This window comes from Thamnophis elegans, chromosome 15 (genome assembly GCF_009769535.1).
Source record: "Thamnophis elegans isolate rThaEle1 chromosome 15, rThaEle1.pri, whole genome shotgun sequence".
Taxonomy (NCBI): domain Eukaryota; kingdom Metazoa; phylum Chordata; class Lepidosauria; order Squamata; family Colubridae; genus Thamnophis; species Thamnophis elegans.
The window spans coordinates 24,201,991-24,222,767 of record NC_045555.1 but is presented as its reverse complement, the minus strand read 5'-3'; the positions used below and the strand labels follow the sequence as shown (position 1 = coordinate 24,222,767).

The 20,777-nt window shown below is 44.0% G+C and overlaps 1 protein-coding gene across 1 annotated transcript; it reads right to left on the bottom strand.

Moving 5' to 3' along the window:
* Window positions 1–6,535: 6,535 nt before the first annotated feature.
* Window positions 6,536–20,577, bottom strand: LOC116518769 (dual specificity protein phosphatase 13-like). Its single transcript, XM_032232292.1, is given in 7 exon segments — window positions 6,536–6,858; window positions 15,971–16,016; window positions 16,019–16,074; window positions 16,077–16,157; window positions 16,160–16,191; window positions 20,388–20,532; window positions 20,535–20,577. Coding segments are annotated over 7 exon segments (594 nt in total). The 3' UTR covers window positions 6,536–6,667.
* Window positions 20,578–20,777: the final 200 nt, after the last annotated feature.

The window sequence follows — 20,777 nt, the reverse complement described above, 5'->3', positions numbered from 1 at the left end:
CAACATCTTAAAGTTGCTGAGGGTGAGAACCATTGAACTAAGGAATAACACAGTTTCCCATTGTTAGAAATTCTGTTTATATAAAGCACCACATAGAGCAAACAAGAGTACAGTCCCATGCTTTACAGCTCAACTATATAACTGTAACAGGAAACTCTACTCTGAACAAAAGAGCATTGAGTATATACCATAGATCCAAACTTATAAATACTGCCTTCTACTAGCTGAATACTGCTGTAGTTGTTGCACAGAAATACATTCCAACTAAATTTCAGCACCCATTCAGCCGGACTTCCCAAGGCGTGCCGTTTCATTCCATACAATGTTGTTTCACAAACCAGGTTTAACACTCTTGGTCTGTCTGTAACAGCACACAAGCCAGCTTTCCTAACAGCTGGGAAGTTGTGCCATTGCAATTAGTAGGCAACGAGCAACACTGTGCTGGATAAAATTGCCAGCCAATTTGCAATGACGCACTCATTACCCGATGATTATTGGAGTGATTTCACACAGCTGGTTTTCTCCAGGCCTGGCAGGGCAGTAGGAGAAGACTATTTAAATCAGCTCCAGTTGCAAAAGCCATCCGAGCCTCACAGAAGAGTTATTGCAAAAGTCTAGGCAGCCAGTGGGACATTAGTGGGGTGCAAAGTCACACTGACCTTATCCAGAAGTGTGTAAGTTTTAAGAGAAATGTTGGTAGGCCCAGTATGTGGGCTATCTGTGCTATTTTATGGCAGTTTTTTCTTGACTGCAAACACAATTTCTAATAAGTACAAAGTTAATTCGGACTTGTTGCCAAACCAGGCGGGAGCTGCCTGCCACTTGTGTGATTTCTGAGGTCTGCAGTATAAATTTTGCTTATTGCAGCCCACTGCTGGTTGTGGTGTGAATATTAAGTGATGCCCTCCAGTATTGGCTGTGATTATAACACAATCAAGGTCTGTGCACCAATTACTAGCTTAATCACTGGGAGACAAATGGAGTTTGAAAGATCACACGTGTCCTGTCATTTTGGCTTACAGCTGGGTTGCGTTCTCCAACTTTGGAAACACTGAAATGACAGCTCTGCAGTCATTTCACATCGCACATCTCCAATTAAGTTGTGGCTTGTTTTTTTGTGGCTTGATTCTTCGTCACGCCTTCTCTAGCACAGGGCCTGCCCTCCAGCAATGTTGTGGCCCAGCAATGGAGCTGGCAGCAGAGTGAGGAGTTCGGTGAGGAAGATGGACAGTCCTGGAGTCTGGGGAAGGCTCTGATGAGGGCTGTGCATTGGAGGCAGAGATGGGGCCATAACCGTATGCCAGTTATCAGCTGCCTTCGGAGTCAGACATCAGTGAGGCAGACAAACAGCTGGAGCCTGATCCCAGTGTGCGCATGTGCAGAGCTGCCAGATGAAGAGACAGCTGAAGGACAGGGGATGACTTGGGAGTAAGGTGACAGGTGGACAATGAATGGCCCCTCCCAGAGGAAACAAAGAGGAGCGGAAAGGGAGGGGAGTTTTCAGGAGACAATTAGTTCCCTTTAATTGGTTTGTGACAATTCGAGACTCCTTGCCAACTTTTGCAGATAACGGCCTGGCAACTCTCCAAGCCAGATAAGGTCTGTGACTGTAAATCCTCCCTTGAAAAACTTTGCTGGCTGTGAATGAGCAGAATTCACAGCAAATTAATAAAAGGGTTTTTTGTCGGATCAGGAGTTTGCTTCATGCTCTTGGGAAGCCTCGGTCAGAACAGCTTCCATCCAAAGATTGGAATGGCTGCTACCCTGATGCCTTAAGAAACCTGCCCATGTGTGTTGTGTCTGTGTTTTCCTGGAAGTAGCCAATCTTTTTCGTATCGAATGCAGGTTATCTTCAACTTATGACCACAATTGATCCAAAAACTTCCATTGCTAAGCAAGGCAGTTGTTAAATTAGTTTTGCTCCATTTTATGACCTTTTTGCCATACGTGTTAAGTGAATTATTGCAGTTGTTAAGTGAAACTGGCTTCCTCCATTCTTAAATACATTCCAGTTGCCAAGCAGAAAAATGTTCATCATAAACTGTAGGGATGTAGTCAAGGACTACATGTATGCCAAAAAAAGATATAATGGACAAATTGACCAGACTAAACTGTAAGGTAGTTTAATTTACTCTGATGTCCAGTTCAAGGGCTTTTTTACTTTCTTTCTTCCTTTCCTTCCTTCCTTTCCTTCCTTCCTTCTTTCTTTCTTTCCTTTTCTTTCCTTCCTTCCTTCCCCTTTCTTTCTTTCTCTTTCTTTCTTTCCTTCCTCCTTCTTTCTTTTTTCTTTCTTTTTCCTTCCCTTTCCTTTCTCTTTTTTTTTTCTTTCTTTCTTTCTATCTTTCTTTCTTTGTTTTTTCTTCTTCCTTTTCCCCCTCCTTCCCCTCCCCCCCCCCTCCTTCCCCCCTCCTTTCCTCCTTCCCTCCCCTTCTCCCTCCCTTTCTTTCTTCTTTCTTTCTTTTTTTTCTTTTTCTTTCTTTCTTTTTCCTCCCTCACTCCCTTTTGTTTCTTTCTTTCTCTCTCTCTCTCTCTCTTTCTCTTTCCTTCCTTCCTTCCTTCCTTCCTTCCCCCCCCAATATCCACAAATAGATGATAATTCCTGTTGATGTACAGATTGCCCTTTCTCTCAAATTTTAGGACAGTTTTTTCATTATCATCAAGTAAGCCCAACAAGATTAGAAATTCTTGGCTAGAGGCTGAACAGTTAAAAATTTAAAACTAACTAGCATAGGGGTAACTTTTGTTATGCTATCTAGAGATCAAAACTAAAAAAAAAACCTTCATAAGCCTGTGAGGAGGAAATGTTGCCTTTGCTGCCTCTCTGTTTTTGTGTTTAGTGTTGTGATGGGAGCCACGTGGTCTTAAGAGGATGAAAAATTCCTGCCTCCCTTCCTTCTGTGCTCGAGATAATCGAGCACATCTGGACCTGAGAAGGTTAGGAAGCTTGATCCAGGGTGCATTTGTCGTGTTGAATTATTTATGTTTTTGGCTTGGCTCAGGAGGTTTTGTCTGCAGAAGGAAAGTGGGGCCATAAATCAGTCAAACAAAGAGCTAAGTAAGGGGACAACAGTGCACAAGTTGTTATTTACTGTAAGTTGCAGAACCCAGATGGGAAAGAAAGAGCTCAGCCAGACAGGGAAGATGGAATAAAGACACCGACAGCCACAGGTCTGAAATTGGTGGGATTCAAATAATTTAACAACCAGTTCTTTGCCCTTGTGACTGGCTGGCTGGGCGTGGCCATGGTGGGTGTGGTCAAGGGGTGTGACAGGCAGCACTCAGCCTCCTGTACCCCCCTGGGAGCAAACATATTGGGGGGGGGCTGCATCCCTGCATCACTTGTTTTGGGCCTAGTAGGCCTCCCTGCAGCCTCCTGGGAGCAAAAACAGGCCACAAGGCGGAGGCACCATACCCCCATGCCCCATTTGGGCCTAGTAGGCCTCCCTGCACTTACCTGGGAGCCAAAACAGGACATATGGGACTCCTGGAAGGAGTGGGGCAGGAAGGGGCAGGGCCAGCCAGCAATTTAACAACCGGTTCGCCTGGACTGACCCAAACCGTCTGAATCCCACCACTGGCTGGGCTATTCTGATTCTGGAGCAACAGAGGAAAGCATGGGGTCTCCAAACATTGAATGGATGGAGCTCACACTAAACCCCAATTCAGTCAGTGGTGGAAGGCATTACAGTGGTGGAAGGAGCCATGGTGGTGCAGTGGCGCAGTGGTTAGAATGCAGTACTGCAGACTACTTCTGCTGACTGCCGGCTGCCTGTAATTTGCCAGTTCAAATCTCACGAGGCTCAAGGTTGACTCAGCCTTCCAGCTTTCCAAGATCGGTAAAATTAGGACTCAGATTGTTGGGGGCAAGAGCTGACTCTGTAAACTGTTTAAAGAGAGCTGTAAAAGCACTATAAAGTGGTATATAAGTCTAAGTGCTAGGGGTATTGCTATCTCTTCCCTTGTCCCAATTTCGACAGGCTCAGATATGCAGAGTATAGGATACAAAACCCCAGAAAGGAGTTTGGGGGTGCATTTTCCCATCAGCGCAGAAGCTTCCAGAAGCTGCAATTTGCTTCATCATCTGTAGTTGCATCACTTTATGAGATGTGCCATGAGGCGTGGTTCCTCTCAGTAATGTTTGAATTATTTTGATGCAATTTTGACCCTGAAAATGGTATCTTGGAAACAGGAGCCAATTAATACTCAGTACTTAATTTTCCTTTGTTAGTGACCCAATTCTGGTAAAATTTTATTTCGGAGGCTTTCTCCTTGTAGGGCCAATGTAATTGCGGTGCTCCAGTGATTATCCCCCATCTGATTGGTCATGGTGTTCATGGCATGTCCCTAGATATTAGACACGCTTGCTGGTGAATTCTGGGAGTTGAAGTCCACACATCTTAAAGTCTTCAAAGTTGAAGAACAATGCCCGAGGCTCATCTGCTTTGCAATACAGTATGAAGATAACAAAGCAGGGAAATTATGATACCTTTCCCTTCTTGGAAGAAGGGTAAAAATAATGATCAACAAGTTCTCTATGTTTGTTGTGGCCCGCTAGCAGCCAGCGGATCTGGCAGCAGATTCAGACAGTGAGGGAGGTTGGGGAAGAACATGGGACAGTCCTGGAGTCTGGGGAAGACTCTGATGGGGCTCTGAGTCCGAGGCAGAGATGGGCCAGGGCTGTCTTGACAGTTATCATCTGCCTTCTGAGTTGGACATCAGTGGGGCAGAAGAACAGCTGGAGCCTGTTCCCAGTGTGCGCATGCGCAGAACTGCTAGGAGAAGGGGAACAGCTAAGGAACAAGGGTCAATTCATGAGTAAAGCCACAGGAGGACGAATGGCCCCTCCCATAGGGAATAAAGAGGAGTGAGAGCGGAGTTTGCAGGAGACAATTACCGTATTTTTCGGAGTATAAGACTCACCAAGATTTGAGGCAAATTTTTTAAAAAGTTTAAAAGTTTAAAAACAGGCCTGTTTTTTCTCAACAAAGGACATGCATAGCCTTTAGGAGGCTTATAGAGTGCTCCTGGGGTCGGGGGGGTGGGATGAACAAAACCAACCCAGTTTTTGCTCATTTTAGCCCTTCCCAGCCCCCAGGAGCAGTCTGGAAGTCTCCTAAAAGGCTACGCACAGCCATTTTTGCAAAGGGGGTGGGGTTTCTGGAGGCCAAAAATGCTTCATTTAGTGTATAAGACACACCCAGATTTTCACCCTCTTTTTTGAGGGAAAAAGGTGTATCTATACTCTGAAAAATATGGTAATTCAATTCATTAGGGTGAAGATCTGTTCCTGACTTCTTGCCAATTATTGTCTATTACAGAGTGGTATTTGGAAGATATCGGCCTGGCAGCTCTCCAAGCCTGATAAAAGTCTGTAGTTGTGATATCTCTTGAAAGACTGTTTGCCAGGACTTTGCTGGAGAGAACTTCACTTTAAACTAAATAAAAGGGGTTTTATCGGGTGGAGGAGTCAGCTTCGTGCTTTTGGGAAGCCTCGGTCAGAACAACACTGATGATAGATTTGTGGGAGAAAAGAAAGGTGAACAGATGCGGCACCACTTCTAAATATAGTTTTGCTGGCAGTTCATTGGATTAGAAATCATTACTCATTCCGTGGCTGGATCCACCCCCATGAAGACCAAACCAAACAAATCCATTTCTTCCAGCAGCTTTGCACAGGAATTCTTGTCCAAACTCGTTTATATATCAAGTTTCTTTTTAAAAAAAACCAACTTACCAGAGTCTTTAGGGAATTGTCACCAGGTTTGGGACAAGCCAATCCAGTGTTATCTTGCTTTCTGCATCTCAGGTCAATTCTTTCTAGGGTTTCACCTGGGAATCACTTGATTAAGGGTGGGATTCAAAAAAAATTACTACTGTTCTGTGGCCGTGGCTTTGTGGACATGGTGTCGCTTTGTGGGCATGGCAAGGGAAGGATACTGCAAAATCCCCATTCCCCTCCCCACCCCACTAACCTGCTTTCCAGCTCCATTCTCCTGTTCAGGGCAACAAAGAAGATCAGCTGGGAGGCTGGGAGGCATCGGCGGGCGGGGCAGCTTATTTGCCGATTCTCCGAAGTACTCAAAATTCCGCTATCGGTTCTCCAGAACCTGTGAGAACTGGCTGAATATCACTTCTGCACTGGATCCTTCCCTGAACAATTCAAGCAGAGGCTGGACAGGGTATGAATTCCTTTAGAGAGCGGGAAGTTAGATTCAGTGCTTCCAAGGACTCCTTCCAGCAATACATTCCTGGGAATCTATTATCAAACATGGAACAGATCAGGGGTAGGTTCCGGCTACTGCTACTGCCGGTTCGCTTCAGGGACGTGGGCATTCGCAGTACTAAAAAAAATGTTCTGCTCGTGCACAGGAACAAAAACAAGATGGTGGCGCCTACTGCGCCGTGGAGAGAACCGTTCGGGGGCATGGCAGGCTGAGTTAATACCTACTCAGCTGAACCGGGTCCGAACCAGTAGGAACAGATACCAAGTTTCCTGCACAGCACTTTAATCTTGAACAAGATGCCACAAGATAGTTTTCATGACATTGCCTGTAACATCACAGGTATGTAAGTATTTCTGAGGTGATACAATTGGTCTTCTTGGACTTCCCAACGTTCAAGTATTTTATATCTAAAGTTTCAAGGGATTCCCGTTGCTTTCCCTTTTTCACATCATCAACCGGAGGTCGAGCTCTCGAAGTTGGCTGAGGAAACCCGTGTTTGGGCAGGACCCCTCTATGTTCTCCGCACCGTCTTTAAAGGCCTCCACGAGGTTCTTGTTTTCCGTAGATCATCAGAAAGCCAGCACCAGGGTGGCTGAGCGGCTTATCCCCATGGCACAGTGGACCAAAACTTTCCCTGCAAATAAGAAAGTTGTAATATTATGATTGTCAAGGCCTGCAGGTCATTTTTTCTTGTGGATATGAAGTTGTGTGAACTGGCTGAATCCCACCACTGTATTTAGTCCTAGAAATGTTTACAACTAGGGGAAACTGCATGTCAGGCCTGCAGCCATCTTTTATTTTGGGTCTTTAGCTTGCCACACTTTCTATTATTCTACTAGGCATTTTCTATTGTGGAAAATGAGAGGGGGGATTGTATGAGTTAAATGCTATGTAGCCATAACAAAATTCTTTCTAGAAAGCCAAAGTCATCCTTTGTCTTGCACCTGACCGGAACTGATAGGTGGAACTGCCGGCATGGCAGTGGGAGATTGGACCATGTGATGGACTTGTGGGTGTGAGGGCAAGATTTTGAACTTTCAACTGGTGGGGGAAAACTGGGAAGCTTTCAGATTTGGGTTTTCCTAGATGTGCCAAAACGGCTCTCTTAAGTAAATTGGAACTTTGTGAGCAATACTTTGTCTTGGACTCTGATTTACTTTTGGATGCTATTTGGAACCCTGAAAATGATATATATTCATACAAAGAGACAACACAAGGTCTTCCTAGAATTGTGGAAAATGTTAAACCATCTGAGTCACAATCCTTTTATTGGTTTTTTAACATGTCACCTCTGACAAAGCACATATATGCTAGTCGTTCCCGACTCTAGGGGGCAATGCTCATCTCTGTTCAAAGCCAAAGAGCCAGCGCTGTCCAAAGATGTCTCTGTGGTCATGTGCCGGCATGACTAAACGCCAAAGACTCATGGAATGCTTTTACCTTCCCACCAAAGTGGTCTCTATTTTTTCTATCTGCATTTTTACATGCTTTCGAACTTCTAGGCTGGCAGCTGAGACAAGTAACAGGAGCTCACTCTGTTACGCGGCGCTAGGGATTTGAACCACTGAGCTGCCGACCTTCTGATCGACAAGCTCAGTGTCTTAGCTACTGAGCCACCACGTCCCTTCGTATAAGATATACATTGGAATAATTATCTTCTATCGAACTTTTTATAGAGAAATACAGGCCTTGGAGCTCTGTAGACTCACTTCATAACCTACCATGCAAGGCAAGGTCCAGTGCAACAAGACTTTAAATGATTTAAAAGTGGTTCTCAACATTGCTGACATTTATTGGTTAACAGGTTCGATTTTGCAGATGTAGAACAGAGGAGAACCCGATGCAAGGTAGAAATTGGAACTTACTAAATATAGAGGGGGAAAAAAGTGAATACTGAAATAATGTAATAAAACACAAACAATATTAGTGGAACATTTTCCTCCAGCGGAATGACTTCCCTCCAGAAGTTGTGGATGCTCCAAACACTGGAAATTTTTAAGAAGAGTTTGGACAACCTTTGTCTGAAATGATAGAGGGCTTCCTACTTGAGCAGAGGGTTGGAATTAGAAGACCCTCCAAGGTCCTCCCAACTCTGTTTGTTATTCTGTTTGTTCTGGACCATGCTGATAAGCAAAAGCATCACACAGTCAATTTCTACAAACATTGAGGGGGGAAAGAGGATAAAGATAAGGCCTGACAATAGCTTACGATTGGAACATTAAACATAAAAAAAAGTCAAGGGTTGATTTTGGCCGCACAAGAACAAACTATTTGAACTCATGGCAATCAAGGCCACGAAGACTATCAAACAATTCAAAGTAAAGATTGTGCAAAGAAGCAGAAGAAATAGTAGATCATAGACTCAACCCCTGCAATAACATCAAACAAATGCAGAATCTGATTGTAAACACCAGTATAAACAAGTCACCAAACGATTCACTGGAACATCAGTAAAAATGATTATGGACCAGTAATGAAAAATTGGTGGGAGCATGTAGTTGGAACAAGTAGTCAAAAATGAGCAGGCTAAAATATTATGGGATTTCCAAATATAGACTGGATAAAGTCTTGGCCACGTTTAACTATGGTTGAAAAGAAGAAAGGGAGGCTAATTTATGTGGCAATACCAGAAGATTGTAGAACAGAAGACGAAAAGTTGCAGAACTATACAACCATCAAAATCTGAAATTGAAATTGAAAGACTATGGCAGAAACCAGCCTTTGTGGTCCCAGTGATTATAGGCACTTAGAAAATCTGCACCTTGACAAATGTCTACCTGTTAATTGCAAAAGTCCCATATCTACTGTATATTATGCCAATACTTGCAACATCCTTGGTTCTTGGGAATAATTCAAAGGAATGTGTGTTGTAGCCCGCCAGAGGCCAGCGGAGCTGGCAGCAGATTCGGACAGTGAAGGGAGGAACATGGACCAGTCCTGGAGTCTGGGGAAGGCTCTGATGAGGGGTTCTGCATTGGAGGCAGAGATGGGGCCAGGACTGTCTGACAGTTATCAGCTACCTTCGGAGCCAGACAGCAGTAGGACAGAAGAATAGCTGAGCCTGTTCCCAGTGTTCCTGGAAAAATTGGCTTTGAGGTCAGATGCCTGCCTAGGCCTGGGGAAGGAGTCAGAGTGAAGGCAATGAACAACACAGCAAAGAAACCCCTTTACAAGAGTAAACAAGGCCAGTATAAACTGAATTATTCAGGTCAAGTTCCTGGGAAACGAATTGCTGTCTTCAGAGTCTGTCCTGGAGACAGAAATGATTGATAGACAAGAAATTTATGTTTTTAAAAGCTACGTTGAAGATGCAGGAATAATGATAGAAGCTCGTGCATAGCAGATAATTAATTTTTAATATTTGAGCTTCTTTCTGTGCAAATATGCAAGCTTCCAGGCAATAAATTAAAGCAAGCAAACAACCATAGCAGAAATTGGACCTGCGACTTCAAGGCTATTAATTGTAAAACTGCACGTCTTTTTTAACTCTTCTGGGTCCTTTGGGTACTTCTGTGTTGCGGTAAGTATTAGTGTATATTGTAAATCCAGTGGGATTGTGTGTTGTATTCATTGCACCACAATCACAGCGTTGTGGTCCCATTGGTGCCCAGTTTGGAGGAGGAGGAACCAGGACCATCTAATAGGGATGGCACACCTCCCTTGGCAGGTTTGGGGAGGCCAGGGTCTGAGGACAGTGCTGTCCCAGACCCCTCAGGCATTGGGGGAGGAGGTCGATTGGATGGAGAGCTGCCTGTCTGCACAGAAACAGGGGAGGATCGGCTGCTGACATATGTAGATGTTCTTTATGTATATAGCAGTAGACTTATATACCGCTTCATAGGGCTTTCAGCCCTCTCTAAGCGGTTTACAGAGAGTCAGCATATTGCCCCCAACAATCCGGGTCCTCATTTTACCCACCTCGGAAGGATGGAAGGCTGAGTCAACCCTGAGCCGGTGAGATTTGAACCGCTGAACTGCTGATCTAGCAGTAGCCTGCAGTGCTGCATTTAACCACTGCGCCACCTCGGCTCAAATATGTGTCTATTTGTCTATGTGTTGTGGATCTAGTGTAGCAATGATCATGGGAACAGCTAAGATACCAGTGGTAAAAAAACCACCTTACAGTACCTCAATTGATTGAGATAACTCTGATAAATAGTATTTGGCAATAACATTTAGATTTATGTATCACCCCACAGTGCTTTAGAAAATATCTGGGATGTTTAGAATGTCACCATATTTCCCTCAACAATCTAGGTCCTCATTTACCAACCTCGGAAGGATAGAAAGTTGAGTTGACCTTGAGCCCATCAGGATTGAACTCCAGGCTAACCTGCAGTACTGCATTCTAACCACTGTGCTACCGGGACTCCTGATAGAAGTGATATAGGTGATAAGGATGAATAAAGGTAATATGGGTGATAATAGTAATGATGGTAAAGGGTGAAGAAATCCAGCATCGTCGCGAAATTGTTTCTGTACAAATTAAACAGCGGCGCCATGCCAAAGCTACTAATATTGTGTTTGTAATAAGTGGGGTCCTTGGTGCTTAGTTGTTTTCTTGCAAACATTTCATTGCCCAACTTGGTAACACCATCAGAGCTAGCAGGGGTGGGGTTTGCATCCTGTTTGCTCCCTGCTCTGGTATATACAAGGGGCTGGTCCTGTTAGTGTTATATTTGTTATGCTGTATGTATTTAGACGTTGCACTACAGATTTGGACTGGGGATTATCTTGAACTGTAAAGATGTGAGATAGGATATGTGTGCATGTTTTAGAATTTCTGTATTTAAAAATGTTTGTGGGCTCTCTCTTTCTTAGCCCTTTTTGGGGGATTTATCTTCAGCAGCTGGAGGCATAGGTAAAGGTTGCCTGCCTTTATTGTGGCCGGCATGGCTAAATGCTAAAGAGACACGGAACACTGTACTTTCTCACCAAAATGGTCCCTATTTTTCCACTTGTATTTTTATGTGCTTTCAAACTGCTAGGTTGGCAGAAGCTGAGACAAAGAACGGGAGCTCACTCCATTACACGGCACTAGGGATTCAAACCACTGAACTGCCAACCTTCTGATTGACAAGCTCAGCATCTTAGCCACTGAGCCACCGTGTCCCTTTTTAGCTGGAGGCATATTTAAGTGCAAACAATCAACAAGAACAAGATGCTCACTGGGCTTACGCGAGGGCAGTGGAAGAATGTAAGGGAAGCAGGGAGAGGGTTCTTCTGTAACTCCTCAGGGTAAAATCTGTGACCTCAGGAACTGAGATTGTAGGTTCAGTGTCATCCTTGGCGATCCCAGCAAAGCGTGAATTATTCCTTGATGCCTGGTTTCCAGTCCTATCTCATTTTCCTTGCAAGGCAAATTTATTTCCCAAAAAGATGAGGAGCACGGACACCTGAACTCCTCCCCATCTCTTGGGCATTCCTGTTTTGTTGGATCAACAGAGAATAAATTTCTCTGGAGTGTCTGTACCACCCTCAGCAGCAGGAGAAGAAACTTGATTCCTATCTATCTAAATATAGCCAGAACCAGCAGCAAAGGAAGAGATTTAGCAAGGGACAATCCCTAACTGGGGGGGGTGGTGTAAGTGTAAGTGTAAGTTTTGGGTTTGATCATCCTGAATTAGGTTGTTCCCACATACTGAATCTAGCATTTTGGTTTTTAAATAGGATCTGTGCACTTTTATGTCCTTCTTAAACTATGAAGGTTGACACTCAGAATGTGTTGTGGCTCGCCAGCTGTCAGCGGAGCTGGTGGCAGACTCGGACGATGAAGAGGTTGGGAAGAACTTGGGCCCATTCTGGAGTCTTGGGAGGGCTCTGAGGTATGTTCTCCGTCAGACCCAGAGATAGATCCAGGGGCGTCGACATTTCCCAGCCACCGGAGAGGCAGCTGCCTTTGGAGGAAAAGATGAGTGGGGAAGAAGAACAGCTGGGGCCTGTTGCAGATGCACATATGTGCAGAGCAGTTAGGAGAGGTGAACAACGGAGGACAAGGAGTTGATTTGGGAAGCAAATCAAATGTGGACGCTGAAGGGCCCATCCCTGGCTGTGGAATAATAGAAGGAAAGAGGAGTGTTGGTCGTAGGAGACAACAGTTCATATTTCTGAAGATTTTGCTCATTGTGTTTTGTGTCACAAAGACTGCTTGCCAAAACTTAATTTGCAGCCTTTAGGCTGGGAGCTCATGGCATTGCAATTATGGTAATGAACTGATAAGGTCTGTTGCTGAAGTTAACTCCTTGCAGGACTCTTGCCTGGACTTTCGCTGGGTAAATGTCATTAATTCACAAGAGGTAAATAAAGAGGGGGCTTTTCTTTGGGAGGAGTCTGTTTCTTGCTTCTGCGAAGGTTGGGTCAGAAGAGAATATTGGCATTGTAAATCTATGTGTTACTCAATGGCAATGAGACTCAGACTCCAAAAAATATTACAACCCAACTTGGAAAGTCTTAACTTTGATGCTCTAATATAGAAGAGGAACCCTCCAGCTTTGACCAAAATGCTCAGTCCTACTTCTCTACCCTAAAGGAGAACCTAGTCCTTAGTTGAGCCTCTCTTCACCCTCCCTGCATTTTTTCATCTCTTAAATTTCCACTGGTTCCTCCTGTCCCCCCCAGAAAAACATAGGTTGTAGGTGAGCATTCAACTGAAAAAGAAAAGTTTATCTGTCCTGGAAGTCCCAAAGGTGTTTTTTCAGGGTGTCAGAATATTCATGAACTGGAATAGGACATAGCAACAGGTCAGCTATTGGGGACTGGCTGGAATAGGACATGATAACAAGGTCAGCCAATGTATAGGCATGACAAGTAGGTCAGCCAATGGGAACTATTTGGTGACTGAGAACCATGCCAGATGGCTTGGAGCCTGGGCGTGGCTTACCTATGTAGCTCCGAGTCTGTGCAAGAGAACTAATTTAGCCTGCCTGTGTTTGAACCTGCTTACAATCTCTCCTCTCTACCACATTGGAAGAATCTGCTGTAGGTATTGTACAGTTATTCATGTGTTGTTATGTATATAAAGAAGTTAATGAATCCTGCTGGATCAGTTTCTGGATGTGATTTCTGCAACAGACTCTGACACAGGAGGCACCTGGACTTTCTTGTTTGTTTTTTCTTTGAAGATGTTTTGCTTCTCATCCAAGAAGCTTCTTCAGCTCTGACTTAATGGTGGTTCCATTCCCCGCCATCCTCTCAGAGCTGAAAAAGCTTCTTGGTTGGGAAGCGAAATGCCTTCAAAGAAAAAAAAAAACAAGAAAGTCCAATTGCCTCCTGAAAAAGGACCATTGGGAGAACCATGATCTGGATGACTGAGAATCTTTACAGACTTCTATCCTGGAAGATTTCTTTGGGAGGAAATAGAATCATCAATATCATAATTTCTGGGAGCTGAGGTTGAGACATCCTAAAGATAAAGGTAAAGATTCCCCTCGCACATACATGCTAGTCTTTCCCAACTCTAGGGGGCGGTACTCATTTCTGTTTCAAAGCAGAAGAGCCAGCACTATCTGAAGATGTCTCTGTGGTCATGTGGCCAGTATGGCTAATGCTGAAGATGCATGGAATGCTGTTAACTTCCCGCCAAAGGTGGTCCTATTTTTCTACTTGCATTTTTACATGCTTTCGAACTGCTAGGTTAGCAGAAAACTGGGACAAGTAATGGGAGCTCACTCCATTATGCGGCGCTAGGGATACGAACCGCCAAACTGCCAATCTTTTGATCAACAAGCTCAGCATCTTAGCCACTGAGCCATTGCATCCCTTAGACATCCTACTCTAGCTAATTAAAAAGGAATCAGCTAATGGCTGGTATGCATCCATGTAATATCCTCATCTGTCCTCATCCTCCTGTTCTACCACAGCATTTGGTCTGGAAAAAAAAATTCCATTGGTGTCAAGTGAAAAGATCTTCCAAACTTATCTGTAATATACATGGACATGTCAAGGAGCCTTATTGTAATCCTAATGATTGCACTAATTACTGGCAATTCTTGACTTTCGTACAGGTAATCAACCCTGACTGACCTTTGGAAGGACAGATCCTGAAGCTGAAGCTCAAAATACTTTGGCCACCAAAGGAAAAGAAGAGGACTCCTTGGAAAAGACCCTGATGTTGGGAATTATGGAAGGCAAAAGGAGAAGAGGATGCAGACAATGGGTAGAGAGTGTCATTGACTCAATGAACATGAATTTGGGTAAATTCCAGGAAGATGGTTAGATAGTGTCATCAACACAATGAACATGAATTCAGGCAAACACCAGGAGGCAGTGGGAGACAGGGGCAGCCTAGGGTGCTGTGGTCCATGAGATCGCAAAGAGATCGCACACAATTTAGTGACTGAACAACAAATTTTTGACTGACGGCCACAATTGGAACCAGAATGTCTGTTAAGCAAGGTGGTGGTTAAATGAACCATGCCCAATTTTACATACCTGAATGTTGATCATGTGACTCTGTTGATGCTGCAATGGTTGTAAGTGCAAGGACCAGTTGTAGGTCATTTTTTCAGTCCTGCTATAACTTTCAATGGTTATAAATGAATGAATGGTTGTAAGTGCAGGACTACCTGTATTTGAACGCACCTTACTGCAGTCCTCATCCTCCTGCTCCCCTTTACTGGACTATTTTACCCCACCCTTGAAACAGAAATAAGGAAAGGATAAAAACACCAACTCCTCCACCAATGGGAATGAAACAACTCGCCACAGCCAACTAGCTGCGGCCAACACATCATGGCCAACTAGCTGTGGCCAATCACAGCCAACTTGCTGCAAGACAACTCATCATGGCCAACTTGCTGCAGGACAACTCTCCATGGCTCACTGGCCACGGGACAAAGTTGCGGGACAATTTAACAATTCTATTTAACTATTTAAATAAATTAAACATTATTTTAATTTTTGCTATTCACATTGCATTCTGTCCCTCCTTTTGCATCCTTTATTTAATGATTTTGTTTCACCATTTCTTTGATATTAGTGTAATGTTTCCTGCAACAAATTGTCCTGCAGTGAGTTGGCCGTGGCAAATTTCTGTGGCAAGTTGGCCATGGCAAGTAAGCCATAGTTGGCCATCACAAATTGGCTGTGGCAAATTTCAATAGACCTACCACCAGGAACCATTTTTAATCCTCATTTTACCATCCTACTAAGGCTTGGAGAAGCTTGTAACAGAACATCTAGACATCGTCGAGGGAATATGCCAGGAATATGCACATACTAAGAAAAGCCAATATATAGAATGGGTGGCTACACAGATGAAAGGTTAACAAGAGAATATGTATATAGGCTGTGTGGATTTGGATGGATGGATGTAGGCTTGTGTGAGGTGTAAGGTCCATCCACCAACATGATAAGGCAATACTAGCTAGATGTTGGATGGAACATGGTTACCATGGTGGGATTCAGCCAGTTCGGGTTGGTTCCGGTGAACAGGCTGTTAAATTGCTGGCTGGCCATGCCCCTTCCTGCCCCGCCCCTTCCAGGGATCATTACATGCCCTGTTTTGGCTCCCAGGTAAGTGCAGGGAGGCCTACTAGGCCCAAAATGGGGCACGGAGATGTGGTGTGCCCCCCCAGCCTGTTTTTGTTCCTGGGTATGTGTGCAGGAGGCTGAGTGCTGCCTATTACACCCCCTGGCCATGCCCACGCCCACCCAGCTGATCACTAGGGCAGAGAACTGGTTATTAAAGTATTGAATCCCACCTCTGGTACCAGGACACCTGAGGAGATGCAGTCCACTCTGTTTACCTCTGGGTGAGTTCAACGCTGCCCTAATGTATTTAGCAGTTGGGTAGGAAAGTAAATGCTGAGATCAAACTTTGGATCATCATCGGCTTCCACCCCAGAGTATCAACCGGCAGGTCTCGGTAGAACTTGGCTCCCGTATCAATGTGGAATCTTCCCGCGGCAGCATTCACAATATGAGTGATGCCATCCGGCGCAGCTGGTCTATGTTCCGGGCTATGTAGCTGCAAACAAAGATGCCTGGGTTAATTTTATAACATATATATAAAACACACACACACACACACACACACACACACACACATATATATATATACACACACACACACACATATATATATATATATATACACATTAACATATACATATACATATACATATACACATACATACATACATACATACATACATACATACATACGGGCTCCTTAGTGCTCCCTGGTTGCAGATGTTTCATTACCCACTAGGTAACATCCTACCCATCTAGCACTGATGATGATACCTAGCTGGATAATGAAATGTCTGCAATAAAATAATTGAGCTCAGAGGCCACCAAGGATGCCACGGTTAAATCCTGAGCCACAAATATTCTCTTCTAGTGGAACACACATTCACATACACATACATAAGGTAAAGGTAAAGGTTCCCCTGGCACATATGTACTAGTTGTTCCCAACTCTAGGGGGCGGTGCTCATCTCTGTTTTCAAAGCCAAAGAGCAAGCGCTGTCAGAAGATGTCTCTGTGGTCATGTGGCTGGCATGACTAAAACGCCAAAAGCGCATGGAACACTGTTATCTTCCCACCAAAGGGGTTCCTATTTTTCTACTTGCATTTTTTACATGCTTTCGAACTGCTAGGTTAGCAGAAGCTGGGAAAAGTCAAAGGATCTCACTCGGTTATGCGGCACTAGGGGTTTAAACCGTCGAACTGCTGACCTTTCTGATCGACAAGTTCAGCATCTTAGCCACTGAGCCACTGTGGCCCTATACACATGGATGGTAAGCATGTAAAAGCTGACCCTTTGATCATACAATTGCAGTTCACCTCTTTACTTTTTTAAATCCCTCTGTTAGGCCCCTTGTTTCTAAGTAAGTGCAATTAAAACCTGCCAAGTCTGTTTTACAAGAGAAAATGGTAATGTAAAAGAATTATATAGCAAATAAACACTTTTTAAAAGACAAAAGCTTTATTCCAAGTAGTATGTAGAAAGGTATCTGACAAAAACCTTTCTTTCTTCTTCTTTCCTTTCTTTTCTTCGTTCGTTATCTTTCTTTTTCTTTTTTTCTTTTCTTTCTTTCTTTCCTTCTTTCTTCTTTCTCTCTCTCACTCTCTTTTTCCTTTCTTCCTTCCTTCTCTCCCCTTCCTTCTCCTCTCCTCTCCTTTCCTCTTATCCACCATCAAGCAGGATTCAGGGAATAATGTTCGGATGATGTGAATTTTATCTGATTTCATTGTTCCATCTTCAAGAGCTAATAGGTGGTGCTTTAAGCACCAGGCTTTTAACAACCACTCAGCATGGTGCCAGAAAGTCTCTGGTGTTTGTATTGGCTTATATTTATTGATCCATTTGCTTAAAATCTATAATCTGGTTTTCAGCTGAATGGAGTACAATAAATCACAATAGGATCATGGGCACATGCATAAAGTACTAATCAATGACCTGCCTAAAAGCAATCAAAGGGTTTCTTCCCTTGTTATCTGTCTGGGCTGCAATAATCCAGATGGGGGAAGGAAGAGTTAAAGCCTTTTCTGCATCTCCTTTGTTGCTAATTAATGATTGTTTGAAGTAGAGGTGATATTCATCAGGTTCTGACCAGTTCTGGAGATCTGGTAGCGGAAATTTTGAGTAGTTCGGGAATGGCAAATACCACCTCTGGCTGCCCTGCCGCATCTATTCTCTGCCTCCCGAGTCCCAGATGATTGGGAGGAAATGAGGATTCCCCATTATAGAAGACCTGGTCTTATTTTTGTGGAAACATAGTATCACTAAAAATAAACAATTACTAGTGCATAAATTTGTATCTCTGCTGGCAACCAAAAGTTTGGTGCTAGATGTCAGCCAGTAAGAAATTACAGAGGAGATAAATAAGAAGAAGGTTTTGGGTTGCAGAAACAGCTTTTTCATGCTTATTCAAACCTTAGTGTTTGGTTATATGGATCATGGAAATGTAAGAAGTTGAGGAGGATGAAGCTTTCTCCCTAGAGCCCGATCGCCAACTTTGGCAACTTTAAGACTTGTAGACTTCAACTCCCAGAATTCCTCAGGCATGCTGGGTGAGGAATTCTGGGAGTTGAAGTCCACAAGTCTTAAAGATGCGAAGGTTGGAGATCCCTGCCCTAGAGAATCATTGATGCAGGTTCAACACGTGGGGCAGGGGACCACGCTGAGACAAGTCTTCAGCTGTTGACCTGAAAAAAAGTCTCAAGATGATCCTCTATGATTCCAATTACATCCTTGAATACTTCTCTCTCTATTGCCCAAATTTTACTCTTTGCTTTGGTAGAAGGAACTCTTAGCTTCTGTTCTGTGGTCCGTGGCATCTAATTTGACCTTCTAAATGAGCTCCAAACTCTGGCACAGCCCATTTCTCTTTCCTCCAGGAACTCTCATTCTCCACGCGTTTCCTAATTTTTATCACCTGTGGTGCTAACTGGACCAGAAGAAAGGAGGACCTGAAGATGTGAGATGGACCTCACTTCCTTGCTGTCTTTAAAACCTGGACCAAACATACAAGTAGCCTCTGTGATCATCGTTACTTATTTAATGAACAGGGCAATAGAACACTAATTTTGATATCTTTGTGTTTAGGTGAACACATACTCTGAGCCAGGGATAATTTCGACAACAAATATTATTGTAGTAATGAATTTATAATGGAGACTTTAAAAAGAAACGTGTTACAAAGCAAAGGTTGTGTTATTTTTCCAGCTTTTGGACAAGAATTTGGGAACTTGTTCCCACTGGTCTCGTTCAGTTTAACCCATCTTTTACAAGCAGTCCTGCTTACAAAAATAACGGGGAGCAAAATTTTAGTTGCGAAAAGTGTGTTAAGTGTGTTGCACCCAGTTTCATGACCTTTTTTTGCAACCATTGTAAATATACATGCATACTGGTTGCCAAGAGTCCAAATTTTGGATCGTGTTACTGCGGGGATACTGCGATGGTCATAAGTATGACATTTTTTTCAGCACCGTTGTAAGTTTGAACGGCTGTTAAATGAACCGCCGTAAGTCACAGATTACCTGTATAATGATTGGCCAATTAAGATCCAATAATAGTTATATGATACAGTACAGGTAGTCCTTGACCTACAAGAGTTCATTTAGTGACCGTTCAATATTATAGAGCAGTGATGGCTAACCTTTTGTCGTCATGTGCGGAAAGTGCATACAATGTGCACACAACCCCCCGGTGTGCCCTGCCCCTGCACATGCATGCACAAACCCCCTGCACTCCTCAGCTCCTGTGCATGCACACGTGACCCCCGAGGTGGGTGCAGGCCACTTCAGCTGACTGTTATCTGCAGTTCAGCGGTTCAAATCTCACCGGCTCAAGGTTGACTCAGCCTTCCATCCTTCCGAGGTGGGTGAAATGACCCAGACTGTGGGGGCGATATGCTGACTCTGTAAATCGCTTAGAGAGGGCTGAAAGCCCTATGAAGCGGTATATAAGTCTAACTGCTATTGCTATTGCTATTGCTCTCCACCCGCCCTCCTGCACATGCGTGCGTGACCCCCTCATGCCCCATTTTGGGCCTAATATGCCTCCCTGCAGCCTCCTGGGAGCAAAAATAGGCCGTAAGGGTCCTTCCCCACCCCCATGCATGCCCCCACCCCCACGCATGGAGAGACCCAAAAATCAGCTTGCTGGTGGGAGGCACATGTGTATGTGTGGTGGAGCTGAACTGGAGCGATGGCTCGCATGCCTGCACAGAGGGACTGGAAAAAGTGATCTAGGGGCATTTTTCACAGTTACAACCTTTGAAGCATCCCCACGGTTACATGATCAAAATTCAGATGCATGTCAACTGGTTCACAGTTATGACCGTTGCTGTCTCCCAAGGTCACATGATCCCCTTTTGCGACCTTCTGACCAGCAAAGTCAATGGGGAAGCCAGATTCCCTTAATAACCAGTTTACTACCTATCAACAACTTTTATTCACTTAACAGCTGTGACAAGAAAAGTGGTGAAATGGGGCAAAACTCACTTAACAAATGTTTCACTTAGCAACAGAAATTTGGGGCCCCTTTGTTTAAGTCGAGGACTATCTGTAAAATAGTAGTCAAAGGTAAACCTGATTAAGGAGGATAGGGCTTAATTCCAAGTAGGAATGCTTTTCCATCTTCCCTTTTCTTCCCTCTCTAATAGAAGAAATTCAATACTTTTCAAGATAAGGCATAAAAACTCATTTGCTTACAGATCTCCAATATAAAGGTTAGGCCAGACTTCGTTGACATTTCCCCGGCAAGGAACTGGGGTCCATAACATGCGTTGCAACTCCCCCAATTCTGGAGTTTGATAGCTGTGCTGACTGCTTAAGGAGCGACTGGATGTTCTTTGCAGCCTGGGCGTCTCAAGTCATCTGTGTTTAGTGAATACCAGGACATTCTGAAAGAGACTGGAAAGAATAATTCTGCCATGGATTTATGGAGATCAGGGTGGAACAAAGTGAGTTAATGCGAGACATAAAAGGTAGGAGACAAGAGAGGGAATTGGCTTTGGAGACAGATGTACACACTTTCTTGGTTGCAAGACTTCAGCAGAAGACCCAGCAGTCCTGATTCTTCAGGATTTTGTAAACTACCAC